This window comes from Microcaecilia unicolor, chromosome 3, assembly GCF_901765095.1.
Source record: "Microcaecilia unicolor chromosome 3, aMicUni1.1, whole genome shotgun sequence".
NCBI lineage: Eukaryota > Metazoa > Chordata > Amphibia > Gymnophiona > Siphonopidae > Microcaecilia > Microcaecilia unicolor.
This window is the reverse complement of record NC_044033.1, coordinates 437,390,678-437,406,005: the sequence shown is the minus strand read 5'-3', so window position 1 is coordinate 437,406,005 and position 15,328 is coordinate 437,390,678. Positions and strand designations below refer to the sequence as shown.

Here is a 15,328-nt window from a genome sequence, read left to right as displayed (position 1 = left end):
TTAAAGCCCGACAACTCCCCGTATTTTTGTATCTCTTCTCCCACCACCGGTAAAGCTACCCGAGGATCTTGTAGTGTCAGTAAAATGTCATCGGCAAAGAGAAGTATCTTAGTTTCTATACCTCCACCCCTAAGGCCCCTAATCTCTCCATTCCCACGAATTTTAATAGCCAATGGCTCCATCACCAATGCAAAGAGTAAGGGCGACAGTGCACACCCCTGTCTGGTACCTCTTTGTAGTGAGAACGGGCGTGTTAGCGTCCCATTGACACGCACTGCTGCTACTGGGGTCTTGTAGATGAGATGTACCCATTCTAAGAATTGTCCCTCTATTCCCATCTTTTCGAGCACCCCAAAGAGAAAAGGCCAGCTAACTCTATCGAAGGCCTTTTCCGCGTCCAAAGATAATATACATAATTGGGAGTTCAGTATATGGGCCCCTTGGAGCACCTGTAGTGTTCTCCTGATGTTATCGAACGTCTGGCGGGAATGGACAAAGCCCGTCTGGTCTTCATGTATTATCTGTGGTAAAATTTGCTGAAGTCGTGTGGCCATGATCTTTGTAAATATTTTGTAATCCACCCCCAACAAAGATATGGGTCGATATGAGCTACATAATTGGGGATCTTTGCCTGGTTTATGTAAAACCGTAATTGTGGCCATATTCCATGTCGGGGGCAAGCTCGTATTTTTATCCAACGAGTTAAACACTTGTAGTAACAATGGGGCAAGTAGCTTTACGTAAATTTTATAAAATTTGGGAGTGAACCCATCTGGTCCTGGGGCCTTCTCTGGGGAGAGTGCTCGGATTGTCTGCTCCACCTCCTCTAACGTGATAGGAGCGCCCAAGGTTTGCGCAGCCTGTTCTGGTAATTTCGGAAGGTCTACACTCTCCAAGTAATCCCGTATTTCCTCTTCTCCCCTTTCCTCCTCTGCCCTGTATAAATTTTTATAATAGCTTCTGAATGACGATTCCAGGAACTCTGGCTCCGAGTGTATCTCCCCTCCCACATCTCTAAGTCCCCCTATCATATTCCTATTGGTGTGTTGTGTTAATTTGTGGGCTAAAAGCCTGCTTGGTTTATCACCAAATTCAAAGTGCATTTGTCGTACTCTCTTTAATTTTTCGGCTAGTTCAGCTAACTCGAGCTCCTGTAACTGAGTACGCAGTTCATATGCCTGTCCCCTTAATTGTAATGGGTTCTGGGCTGTCCCCTCTTGCAGTTGTTTCTCTACTTGTGTTAACCTTGAACGTAAATCTTTGTCTTTCGCGCATCTTTCCTTCCAGCATTTAGAACGCAACGCTATCAAATGGCCTCGAATCACTGCTTTAAATCCTTCCCATATCATGGTCGGAGATACCTCCCCAGTATCATTGAATTGGATGTATTCCCTGATATATTGCTCTATCTGTGTTATGTTTGCTGGATCTGATAACAGGGCGTTGTCCAAACGCCATTGCCTTCTTGGCCCCGGTGGACCCACCCCCCGAAGCCGCAAAAGCACCGGGGAGTGGTCCGACCAAGTCCGCGGCAAAATAGAATGTTCTCCTATTGCTCCCATTAAAGATAGGTCCCCCAACCACATATCAATTCGGGATGCAGATTGATGTACTGTGGAAAAGTATGTGTATGCCCTTTGATTAGGATTGTCTCTCCGCCAGTAATCCTGTAATTGCCAGTGATTTATAAATTCCTGAAGTTGCCTTCTATCGCTTTTTGCATAATTTATCTGTCTTACCGTGTTGTCTAATTGTGGGTTCAGGGTAAGATTAAAATCCCCTCCAATCAATAGGGACCCTTCAACATGTCTGGTAAGTATTTGGTCTAGTGCCTTGAAAAATTCCCCATGTTGTGAGTTTGGGCCATATATATTCACTAATGTATAGGTTCGCCCTGCCAAAGCGAAGACTATCAACAAGTATCGCCCCCCTTTATCTTTGATAACTTTTTTAATCTCCCATGGCTTCCCTCTACTAAATGCTATAAGGACCCCTTTGCTTTTCGTATTGTCTGTGCTCGAGGCAAAGTGTATGACAGGGTATGCCCTATGAGTGCATAGTCGCTCATATTTGGTTTTTAAGTGGGTCTCCTGTATCAACCCTATGTCCACCTCGTGGCGCTGCAGTTCCCTGAATAACAGCTGTCTTTTCCTGGGTATATTTAGCCCCCTGGCATTGAGCACCAAACATTTAATGTCCCCCATCTCTTTTAATATACATATATCCTTTCTCTATCCTCGCCCGCCCTTTGAGCCCTTGTCCTATTATCAGCCTGCATCCCATGCCATGCTAAATTGTTTCTCCCCCCTCTCCCACCCCCCCTCCCCCAATCCCCTCCCCCTTCCCATCTATAGAGTTTAGACATCCCTTACCCTCAGGTGATGCCTATTCTAGGAGGAAGGAACAACCTGTTTCAATCCAGTCCTCCCCCCCGCAACAACAGCATCCCAACTTTCTCTTATGATCCTGAGCTGACTATCAGCTCACATATTTAACCTTTAACCCAACTCGTATTTTAACAGTTTATAACTTTACCAACAATAATGTTCGTGTATCTTCAGGTGATTCTAGTTGCAGATTGTTGGCGCTGCAGTCTTCTCGGTCCCTTTCCAGCCCGTTGCCATTTCGGTGGGGGTGGAAGAGATCCAAGCCTCGGTCTGTTACTCCTTTCCGACCCAGTGTCTGTAGTTGTTGTCTCCGGGAAAAGTTCCTGTGCTTCCAATAGGGATCTAATTTGATGCTGTTTCCCATCTTTATAGAACACCAATGCAAAGGGGTGCCTCCATCTATACTGGATCTTGAGATCTCTGAGATGTCGTGTAAATGGTTTCAAGTCTCCTCTCCGCTTTAGCGTCGCCGCCGCCAGGTCTTGGTATATTTCGATATTGTATGAGTCCCATTTAAATTCCAGTGTTTGGCGTGCAAATTTCAGCACTTTTTCTTTTTGCTTAAAGTTGGTGAAACACGCAATAATGTCTTTTGGTTTATTGTTGCGCATTGCTCCTAGTGCCCTATGTGCTCTATCTATTTGAATAAGCTCAGATTCCACTGTTTCGCCATTCGCTGCGTACAGGTCCCGTACTATGTCCTGCACCACTTTCTCACAGTCCTGATAGGTCGGAGTTTCTGGAAGGCCCCGGAATCTAAGATTGCTGCGGCGCCCCCTGTTTTCTAAGTCCTCTACTTTGTCTAGCAGTTGTTGCTGGTCGTTCTGCAGCCCCACAACTTGTTGGTCCAACGCCCCAAGAGCCTCCCCTTGTGCCTCCACTTGCGTTTCTGTCTCTTCCAGACGTGTGCCCAGCTCTCTCATCTCACCTCTCAAATCAGCCCCCATTGTCGCCACCTCCGCTCGTAAGGCTTTGAGATCGGAGCTGATATTTTGTAACCATTGTTGCAGGCATAATTGATCCATCTCAGAGGATTCGGCCGCCGCTTGTTTCCCCGGCTGGCTGCCCTGAAGCTGGGCGCTACCCGGCTCCATGAAGCTCTTCGTTTTTTTCCCGTCCGCCATTTTGTTTATATGTTGCGGTCCTGTTCCTTCGAACGCAAACCGGGATAAATCCACTCCCGAGGATGGCGGTTGCATATGCAAGGTCACGATCTGTTTGCTGTCTAGCGAGTTGTTTTTTCAGCTCTCCAGCTTCATTTAAACGCGCTAATTTTGCCGTTGTCGCCGCGGGGGGACCGGAGCTAATCTTTCAAGCGTCCATCTAGGTTGGTGATGTCACTTCCTCCCCCCACTTCACCTCTTGATTAAGGCCATGAGGGGCCACCGTCCCCCAAGTCAATATATATCGTTGCTCAATTACCAGCAACCGAGCAGTAATGTCTCCCCCTCTACTGAGGGGAGGAACCTGTGCCAATATCACACAGCGGTAGTCATGATGAATAGATTTATAACCCGTGGATACCCCATGAGGGTCCTCGGGAATGCTTTCAAAAGGGCCTTGTATGCCCACCGTCCGTGGCTATTTTTACCTAGGTGCAAAACCCCTCAGAACACTATGGCATGTGTCATTCCATTTTCTCAAAGAGCTGCTGGCATCTGCTCGATCATACATAAATACTGGCACGTTCTAGCGGTGCACCCTGAGTTTAGGGAGCATCCGAAAGTGGCTTACAAACGACAATCCAACATAAGAGAATTATTAAAAAGACCTAGAAAAGATACTGACAGTGGCAGGAACTCCCCTTGTGGTAGGTGCGTGTACTGCCAGTATTCCCGGGACACCAGTATGATCACCATCCCTAAACTCAGGGTACACCGCTAGAATGTGCCAGTATTTATGTATGATCGAGCAGATGCCAGCTCTAGATCTGGTGTAAATGTCTGCATCTGCCACTTAAGCTAGTAATTTATAGACACAAGTATGTACTTAATTGTCTTTATAAAATAGGCTTCACACATAAGCACCTTAAAAGGTGCTTTACAGAGGTGTTCCCTTATAAAGTTACCATCTAGATGCCTAATTCTACTGTGCAGATGCAAACCTTGGTACACTGTATATTAACAGACATTAAATTGTGCAAATTAAATTTTTAATGTGGGTGCATTAACACATTTTAGCACAAGTTTTAATGCAGATTTCAATTCTGAAGCAAATATGGTTAAAATGAAAATGTTAAGTGCTGATGCTGTCAGGAGTCTCAATCAACGATAGAACTATTTTTTCACTGTATTACGCTTCCATAGTATCCTGCAAGGTACTATGCTCATACCAATTAATCCTTTAAATTATTCCTCGAATTCCTAAACCGCACATTCTATAAACTAGGCATTTTGGGCAAAAAATAGGGGTCAATATTCAAAGCTGCAACCACTACATAAAGATAATCAGATTAGACATCCACGTATGTCTGATATGCAGCAGATTTATCTGTTTGGGTAGGAAAACTGAATACGTGGTCCTAAAATTAAATGGATAACCTATTTTCTTAAGTTAGAACTGCCATTTACGCAGTCCTCCAATGGAATAATTTATCTAAATAGCAGCAGAATTTCACTACTAACTAGTTAAATTTTAGCCCCCAGATCATCCCTGGCCCCTTCAAAATGTAAGTAGTTAAATTTTGGAAGGATACTGAGCTGCCCAAAGCTTTCATCATTAGCCACGCCTGAATTAAAACAAAAGATAAAAACAACACCTGAATCTGACTACAAGTGCTTTTGAACACTCACAGGGTAATTCTACATGTCCCCTAAAGTTAGGCACAGAGATGCTGCGTACTAAGCATGAATTCTGCATTGGCAATTATGCACCAACATTTAGGTTCAGCCACTTACATCATGCCAATGGCTGGTGTAAATGCCTGTGACTAAATGTTACAGTTGCACACATAACTGTCATTATAACCTTAGCACATAGGTGTCAGGCATGCCCTTGACTCACCCATACCCCTCGCACATCTACACCCCCTTAAGGTTATATGCAGTAGAATTTGCATGCTAAGGTTACAGAATACCAACTAAGTGCAGATATGTACATAACTGCAAATAAGTGCCAATTTAACATCAATTAACTCCAATTATCACCGACTGGTTAGTGCCAATTAGCAGCTAATTTGTCAATTAAGTTACATGTATAACTGTAGGAAAGAGTAAAATTGTGCGTTTAAGATTATAGAACAAGGGGGTCAATACTTAGCTTTAAAATGCATTGGTAACTTGGTTTACATATTAGTATACCAAATATAGCTAAACCTTTAGACAAAAGAGCAGTAAAAGGATTTCAGTTTACAGTAATGATTTACTCAAGCATAATAAAACTAAAGAGCATGAAACACTATATACTGCAAAACTGCCACGTCAAAAAGAATGTACATTTAATAAACTTGAAAGTACTTACTAAAGAATATATATAGGATAGCTAGCAAGCTCAGTGCCACTGCTATTCCAAGCTTTGGATCCACAGCGAAAACAAGCAACAAACCCAAACCTCCACATAACAAGAGGGTCAGAAATACAATTAACCAGGAGAACTGGAAGAGGGGCTCAATCTGTTGTCCAGCAAACGTTTTCATTTCATCTGAAAAGGAAAACAGCAAAAAGCAGATGAGATTCTTAGTGCATAGGAATGCTAAAGAACAAATGTTCATGGTAAAATAAAAGGGAAAGGGAAATGGGACTTGATATACCGCCTTTCTGAGGTTTTTGCAACTACAATCAAAGCGGTTTACATATATTCAGGTACTCATTTTGTACCAGGGGCAATGGAGGGATTAAGTGACTTACCCAGAGTCACAAGGAGCTGCAGTGGGAATTGAACTCAGTTCCCCAGGATCAAAGTCCACTGCACTAACCACTAGGCTACTCCAACCAGGTGAGAGCTCCTGTACAGATGAACAGTAAGTTTTGAATCCAAATGCTTCACTGGCCACTATTTTGAAAATGAGGCTCTTCTATCATTTTTACGCAAACAGTATTGGCTCTAGTGCTTGCCCACTCTTTAATGGGTACTCATTTCAAGGGGGTAAGCAATGGCCATTTTAAGTCTAACTGGTTTGAAATTATTTTATGGACTCTTCATCTAGCAACTTCTTTATAATTTTTTGAGCCTATGTTTTCAATCCTTTGATCACTAGTTTCATGGAATGTCCTTTTGTTTTTGTGTTTGAAAGGTTAAACCCATCATTCCCTAACCATTCTACCCAGCTCATGGTTTTACAAATTTCTATCATACCCTTTCTCAGTCATCTTTTCTGTCAGTAGAACAACCCTAATCTGTTTGGCCTTTCTTCATATCAGAAATGCTCTACCTTCTATCATTTTTGTCACCCCTCTCTGAACCTTTTCTAGTTCCACTATATCTTTTTTGAGATAGGGTGACCAGAACTGCATTTAAGACTCAAAGAACAGTTGCACCAAGTGTAGAGGGATATACTGCCTATACCTGTTTGTATGCATAAGGTCTGCACTGACTAAATGAGGACATTATAATGCCTTTGTATCACTCCATGGTGCGATCACCCCTCAAATACTGTGTGCAATTCTAATCACCGCATCTCAAAAAAAGATACAGTGGACTTAGAAAAAAGGTACAGAGAAGGGCAATGAAAATGATAAAGGGGATGGGATGACTTCCATATGAGGAAAGGCTACAGTGACTAGGGCTCTTCAGCTTGGAGAAAAGACGACTAAGGGGAGATATGAGTGGAGTGGAACGGGTAGACGTGAATTGCTTTTCAAAAATACTAGGTCTAGGGGGCATGCAATGAAGCTACAAAGTAGTAAATTTACAACAAATCTGAGAAAATATTTCTTCACTCAACGTGTAATTAAACTCTGGAATTCAATGCCACAGAATGTAACAAAAGCAGTTAGCTTAGCGGTATTTAAAAAAGGTTTGGATAGCTTCCTAAAAAAGACGTCCATAAGCCATTATTAAGAACTTGGGGATTATCTACTGCTTATTTCCAGGATAAGTAGCATAAAATGTATTGTACTGTTTCAGGATCTTGCTAGGTACTTGTAACCTGGATTGGACACTGTTGAAAACTGGATGCTTGGCTTGATGGACCTTTGGTCTGTCCCACTATGGCAACACTTATGTTCTTAACTGAGGCCTATGAACCAAACTCTGACTAGGCCCAATACTGATATGGCTTTTACAAGACTTCCTGCTGCATTGGACATTGACATTCCAAGGGTCATCTGTGTTTTCTCTCCCTCTGGTGTGAAGCTGCAGGGATATGATTTACACTGACCATGGTATGCGATAATATTTGCTGACCATCTTGTAAGATGCCAGCAGTACCACCTCTGATAAGGAGGACCATCACCAAGGACAGGGGCTTCATTATATCATCTGAACAGGAATTCCTATGCCCAGCTAATGACAATTACCATCTGGTTAGCTCAGTGATCCTAGTGGGCCAAAGCTTTACCATTCACTCTCCACGTGTATACTTCATGCCAGCAGTCTGTTTGCCCAGCTCATCCAATCAAAGAATTGTTACACATGTGATACAATGTATGATGAACACTATATGAGGGATACTGACCGACAGGAGATACTTAAAGAGAGACAAGAGCTAAACAAGCAGTTAGCCTGTTAGACTAAGAGACAGACACCTTTCTCTGAAGGGTGTTATTTCACTAGCCAACACTGACACTGTGGATCATGATATCATGCTAGCACGACTGACAGAAACAGGTATCAGTGGAACAGTACCTGTCGAGTTCAGGTCCTATCTATCAGACAGGCAACAATCCATAACGTTTGGCAGCAACTCATCACCACCATAGGCACTGACCTGCGGGGTACCCCAATGATCGATACTGTCACCTGTTCTGTTCAATATCTACCTCAAGCCACTAGCTGAGCTGATTTGGTCAATGGACACTCAGTTCTACATCTATGCGGATGATATGCAGCTACCCATACCCATTGAACCTGACTTACCTACAGCCCTGAATAAATTAATTATCTGTCTAACATCAATTCAAGAACCCAAGTAAAACCGAGCTTCTTTGGGTCACTAACAGAAGTGGATATATACCTGACATCAAAATCTCCTTTGGGAAATACAAACTCCCCCTCAAATCACAAGTCAGGAACCTTGGAATACAGTTAGATTCAACACTTACTCTGATTCCCCAAATCCAAGCAACCTTCAAGAGCTGCCTCTCTCCTTACATCGAGAAGGTAAATCTTATCCCAGTTGTGTATGTCATGACAACATCAAGAATGGATTACTGCAATGCACTATACAACGGTCTAACTACAAAGGGCCTGCACCAGCTCCAATTGATTCAGAATGCTGCAGCAAGACTCACAGAAGGTTGCAAGCGACGTGACATCACATAATTTTTGCAAAAACTTCATTGACTACCAGTACAATACAGGGCTAAATTTAAAACTCTATGTCTGATCTTCAAGGCCCTTAAAGGAAATGGCCCTGAGTACCTGAAGAATAGGTTGATCCTCTACAAACCACCAAGGACACTAAGGTCCTCTCAAGGCCTATCATTAACCACACCTTTCCAAAAGACATCACATGATGTGATAACCACAAGTGAGCCTTCTTCGGAGTAGCCCCCACACTCTGGAATGCACTATCTGAAAGGCTATGCTTAAAACAAGAGTACCTCTACTTCAGGAAGAAGGTGAAAGTTGGCTCTTCAACCAGGCCTTTAATGGAAGAAGTAACTAACTTGTTAGTCTCACTCGCACACTCAAGGAGTGACATGGGCTGCACATACTGCAGCAAAACATGTTTATCCACTCCTACCCTAGCTGAGATAATATTTAACCACCTCTCTGACCTCATGTGCACCTTTCTTTAAATTAGTCACCTTACATTCTAACTCTTCTTACTCTCTTACCTATCTGTTCCATCTTTGCTTATACCCTTCACTGTCAATTAAAATGTTCTATTATGTATTGTGTTGACATTGTAAGTACTGTAGTATACTATGCCAAACTTTGTATTGTTATTTTAATATTTTTACTGCTGTAATTGCCTATGGCTCATGTTTGATCTATTGTTACTGAGTAAGAGCCAGTACTGGGTAGCATCTTAATTTCAACTAAGATAGTTCCAGAGAAGAGCTGTGTGCATTCCAGCATCCTTGCTGATATCCTTCCACATTGAACACAGATGGAAGACACAGTGGAGCAGGCAGTCTATATACATGGCCTTGTCTAGAAGCTGGCTGGAAAACTTCAGCTTGGAGTCCGAGAAGGAAAGGAGAGGCCTGACACACTGAAGGAGCAAAAGGACTTTTCCAGGCAGCCTACAGGATAACTTAAGTTATCCAGTTATCCTTCCTATAGTTGGGGCAAGATAGAAAGAATTGGCATATTCTGAGTCAGACATTTTTGGCATGTAGTCTTAGGTTAACACCAGTAGTTATATCTCAGGGTACTGATAGAACTAAAAAAATGAGCTGGCAGAGCTGCTGTTATTGATTTGTATTTTATCCTTAAAATTTAGCATGGTACCGGAAGATTGGAGGGTAGCCAATGTAACACCGATATTTTAAAAAGGTTCCAGAGGAGACCTGGGAAATTATAGACCGGTGAGTCTGACATCAGTGCCGGGCAAAATGGTAGAGACTATTATCAAGAACAAAATTACAGAGCACATTCAAAAGCATGTGCGGACTAATGGGACAAAGTCAACATGGATTTAGTGAAGGGAAATCTTGCCTCACCAATCTGCTGCATTTCCTTGAAGGAGTAAACAAACATGTGGACAAAGGTGAGCCGGTTGATATTGTGTATCTAGATTTTCAGAAGGCGTTTGATAAGGTCCCTCATGAAAGACTACAGAGGAAATTAGAGGGACATGGGATTGGAGGTAATGTCTTACTGTGGATTAAAAACTGGTTGAAAGATAGGAAACAGAGAGTAGGATTAAAAGGTCAATATTCACAATGGAGAAAGGTAGTTAGCGGGGTCCCTCAGGGATCGGTGCTGGGACCGCTGCTTTTTAACATATTCATAAATGACCTAGAGATGGGGGTAATTAGTGAGGTAATCAAATTTGCCAATGACACGAAGTTATTCAAAGTAGTCAAATCGCGGGAAGATTGTGAAAAACTACAAGAGGACCTTACAAGACTGGGCGTCTAAATGGCAGATGACGTTTAATGTGAACAAGTGCAAAGTGATTCATGTGGGAAAGAGGAACCCAAAATATTACAACGTCATGCAAGGTTCAGCGTTGGGAATCACGGACCGAGAAAGGGATCTAAGTGTCATCGTTGATGATACGTTGAAAACTTCTGCGCAATGTGCTGCTGCGGCTAGAAAAGCGAATAGAATGTTGGCTATCATTAGGAAAGGGATTGAAAACAAAAATAAGGATATTATTCTGCCATTGTATCGCTCCATGGTGCGACCGCACCTCAAAGTATTGTGTTCAATTCTGGTCACCGCACCTCAAAAAAGACATAGTGGAATTGGAAAACGTGCAGAGAAGGGCGACAAAGATGATACAGGGGATGGGACGACTTCCCTATCAGGATAGGCTGAAGAGGCTGGGGCTCTTCAGCTTGGAGAAAAGGCGGCTGAGGGGAGATATGATAGAGGTCTATAAGATAATGAGTGGAATGGAACAGGTTGATGTGGAGCGTCTGTTTACGCTTTCCAAAAATACTAGGACAAGGGGGCATGCGATGATGCTGCAGTGTGGCAAATTTAAAACGAATCGGAGGAAATTTTTCTTCACTCAACGTGTAGTTAAACTCTGGAATTCGCTGACGGAAAAGGTGGTTAAGGCAGTTAACTTAGCAGACTTCAAAAAAGGGTTGGACGGCTTCCTGGAGGAAAAAGCCATAGAATGTTATTGAATGGACGAGGGAATAATACAGTATTTCTAGGATGGGCGGGACAAATTGTTTGTTCTTTTGGCCGCTGTCGGTGACAGGTTGCTGGGCTCGATGGACCCTTTGTCTGCCCCAGCATGGCGATGCTTATGTCCTTATGTCCTCTATATTTATGTCGCCAATAAATTGTAATATATTTCCAAAGTGTGGTATTTTTTCTCTCATATTGCCAGAAAAACCTTCATAAGAACCCTTTTCTTTGTTTTGGGACCACTTCAAGGTAACTCATACTCCAATCAGATGAGACAAGCCACAAACTCTAACCAGAGTAATTATTAGCTAATTGGGGGCCCTTTTACTAAGCCATGTAGGCCCCTAAGCACGTCCTACGAGTGTCAATTTTGAACTACCACCCAGCTACCGAATGGCCCGGGTGGTAATTTCATTTTTTATGCACGTACACTAAGCACGCCGGAAAATGATAACCGGGTGGTAATTGGCACTGCATGCGCGTAAACCATTACCGCTTGGTTCACACGTGAGACCTTATCACTAGGTCAACGGGTAACAGTAAGGTCTAAGGCCCAAAATGGATGTGCGCCAATTTTTATTTCATCGCACGTCCATTTATGGCCAAAAAAAGTATTTTATGCAGGTGTGCTGAAAAATAGACTTGCATGCGTCCAATACACGAGTCTACACCAGCAGAGAATATTTTTCGGCGCACCTTAGTAAAAAGACCCCTTAGCTTATTAGCTAATCATCTTATTAGTCCTACACAAAGACCTATACAGACGCACAGTTCCTCAATTTTTTTCTCCATCCCTTTTCACATTAAATTTCTTCTATTTACATGCTCAGACTCCTAGCCTCACAAGATCCTTCTACAAGTCCTTAAATCCTCTGAACAGCTTTGAATAATTTTATATCCACATGCTAGTTAAAAAAAATATATATATATATTTTTTAAGATGGTAGTCTAAGGAAGGGTTAAATTTAATATATGTTATTGCTTTTTTTGTATAAAATATTTGTGTTGCTGGTTACAAGTGGATACTTGTAATGCTATGTGATAATTTGATAAATAAAAATATTTTTAAAATAGTTTAAAAAATAGCTTTTTAAAATTGTACTAACAATATATCTTATTTTATTTCTATTTATCACCTCACACATCACTCCTGTTTCCAGATATATTATTAAAGAATTTTTTATTATTTTATCATATACTTACACAGAAAGTTCAACTGCAAAGTGTAATACAGCCACAATTGTAATGACTTTACAAACTTAGGAAAAATAAATTTATATTCAATTATTTACTATTGGCTTCCTTAGACCACAATATAATAATTTGGGGGGGTAGGAATTAGTGAAGTATTTTAACACATTTTCACATATTTAAACTAGAAAAATAATGACATCGTTATTCCCATTCTTCTTATCTTTTTATCTCTAAGCTTGTTTAGTATCTAAGAAGTTCTGAAGCTGATCAGGCATATAATATATATATTTTGTTTGATTTATCCTGATAACACATTTACAAGGGTACACAAGAAGGAAGGAACTACCCATTTCTAAAATTTTTGATCTCATTGACAGAAACTTTTTCCTTTTCTCCTGAGTGATTTTAGTCACATCAGGATAAAGCCAGATTTTTTGGCCTATAAAAATACGATTAGTTGACTTAAAGTAAAGTCTCATTACTGCATTTAAATCCTGTTGGAAAACAAAAGAAACTATCAACGTTCCTCTTTCACTCGCACTTGTAGTTGATTGTTCCAAGATGGCTGTGACATTTTGTAAATCCACTGAGTCTTCTCCTGGTACTTTATTCATTGTTCTTGAAATGTAATAAATTTTATTCAAAGGAGGAAATATTTCTTGGGGAAAATTCAGATTTTCTTTCAAAAATCTGCAAAACATATCATTTGGAGAGACTCCCATCATTCTAGGAAAATTTAGTAATCGGAGATTTAATCTCCTATTATAGTTCTCCATTTGTTCCATTTTTCTTCTAGTCTCCATACTATCTTTAATCACAGCCACTTTAAATTCTTCCATTTGCTTAGAGTCTGCCTGTAAGGCCTCAATTTTCTTTGAAAAATCTTGGTTAACAATTTCCATAGAGTTCTTCACTTCCTGTATCGAAAAATTAAGAGTCTTTACCTCATCTGAAGACTGTTTCAGGGTCTTTTCAATCTCCAATAGCTTCTGCCAGATCTGACTTAGATTCACCTCCGTCTCTCCAGCAGCCTCGGATCTCCCCGTCAAGTCAAGCTCCCCTGTGGGCTCCTCAAATTCACCCCCTCCGGGTCCAAGAGGAAGCCCCGTTCGACTGGCAAGCGTTGCTGGGCAAGGAGGAGTTGTAGAGCATAGCGGGGATAATGATGTTTCTATGTCCAGCGGGAGAACCGCTTCACCGGCTCCCCCCGCTAAGGACTCCGCTCCGCTAACACGGGAAACCGCGGGGAAGAAGCGCTCCAAACCTATCCTCGCCGGAGTGGATGACCCGGAAGGTAGGGGAACTCCCCGGACCGTCCCTTTGCGTTTTGTGTGCGGCATATCTAATTCAAAGAAGAATATATAAATTTTTCGGCAAGGAAGGCAGGAGACTGCTTCGAGCACAACCGCTCACGGCGCCATCTTGACACGCCCCCCATTCCAGATATATAATGTGAAGGTAAACCATCAAAGTGGAGGAACATGGAACACTATGAGCGGAGAACGGTATCAAGGAAGTAGTGTAGCCAACAAGACGCTTCCAAAAAATGCAAGGGAGATGAAGAATATCAAATAGTATTTATTCATAGAAAGACTTGACACGTGTTATGTCTGGGAATGTGAGCCCTTGTGCCCCAACTGACCACGGCGAAGATGGAGTGGCACCGCACTCGGTCAGGCAGCCAGACAACCCCTAGCTTCACCTGGGAAGCGACCGCCGTTCCCCGGGAGTTGAGCCCCCAGGTGCAGGCGGCCACCAGGACTTCCGGAACCGGCGGGGTTGCACAGCCACTGACCTGACATGCAGGGAGAGAGTAAAGGAATCAGCAGCGAATAGTCAGAGAAACAGTCCGAGGTCTAGGCAGGCAGCAACACAGCACGTAGTCAGGCAACAATCCAGGGTCTGGTACACAGGAATCACAGGAACAAAGATAGCCAGCCGGCTGTAGAACACAGACGTAGACCACGACCTCTAAGCACTAGAAGCCGAAGCATGGAAGGACTGGTGGCAGGGCTTTAAACAGTGTAGGAATTAGGCTCAAACATGTGCAGCTGTTCCAAGATGGCTGCCCCCATCAGAGGAGATGCTCTACGCCCAAATATGGGCTTCCTTCCTGAAGCTGCCCAACTTCAAGATGGCTGCCACAACCGGAGACGCCCATCTCCAAGATGGCCGCCACATCCTCGAATGCCCATACCCTGCGCAAGTAGGCTGCACCTCTGGAGGAGTGTAACAGAGTGTAACAACACGGCACTGTGCTTTGGCAATAGTGCTTGCCTCAGGAGTCTTATTTTACATATAAATGCACAAATGTACCAAATAGTGTGTCAATGCACAGCAAAACGATGAGATGGCGCAGTCTTGAGAAAGACTCGGAGCACTCTTCAAGGAAAATGCCAATTGTGCCAGTGACTGGCACTATCATAGGACACAGATCCTGCCAAGATAAACCAGATGGAAGCACAGTTTTCAATTACTGAGGGAGAAACAGAAATCAAAGCCTGACAGAGAGAAAACAATATTTTGTGGAGGTGCTATGTCAGCAGGAGGAACCAAGTGGACAGCAACTCACTTAGAAATTAAAAGAGAAATCAAACTTGGCATTCACACAAGAGAATTAACATATATCGGACAAACAACACGGAGTCTGAAGATCAGGCTGATGGAACACAAGTCATGTTTGAAATTGATGAAACGGGAAACGCCGCTGGTAGCACATAAGTGAACTACATCATCATAGTTTTGCTGATATGTCCTGTATGGTTCTAGAACAGGTTAATCCATCGCAAAGAGGAGGTGAATTGAGTAGAATATTACGCCAAAAAGAGCAA

The 15,328-nt window shown here is 42.5% G+C and overlaps 1 protein-coding gene across 1 annotated transcript in view; it reads right to left on the bottom strand.

Moving 5' to 3' along the window:
- The window catches only part of KIDINS220 (kinase D interacting substrate 220), a 386,704-nt gene that overhangs the window by 187,443 nt on the left and 183,933 nt on the right, over positions 1–15,328 (bottom strand). Inside the window, exon 14 of the mRNA XM_030198900.1 lies at positions 5,847–6,026. Within this exon, the coding sequence (XP_030054760.1) occupies positions 5,847–6,026 (180 nt within the window). The remainder of the gene's footprint in view (positions 1–5,846; positions 6,027–15,328) is intronic.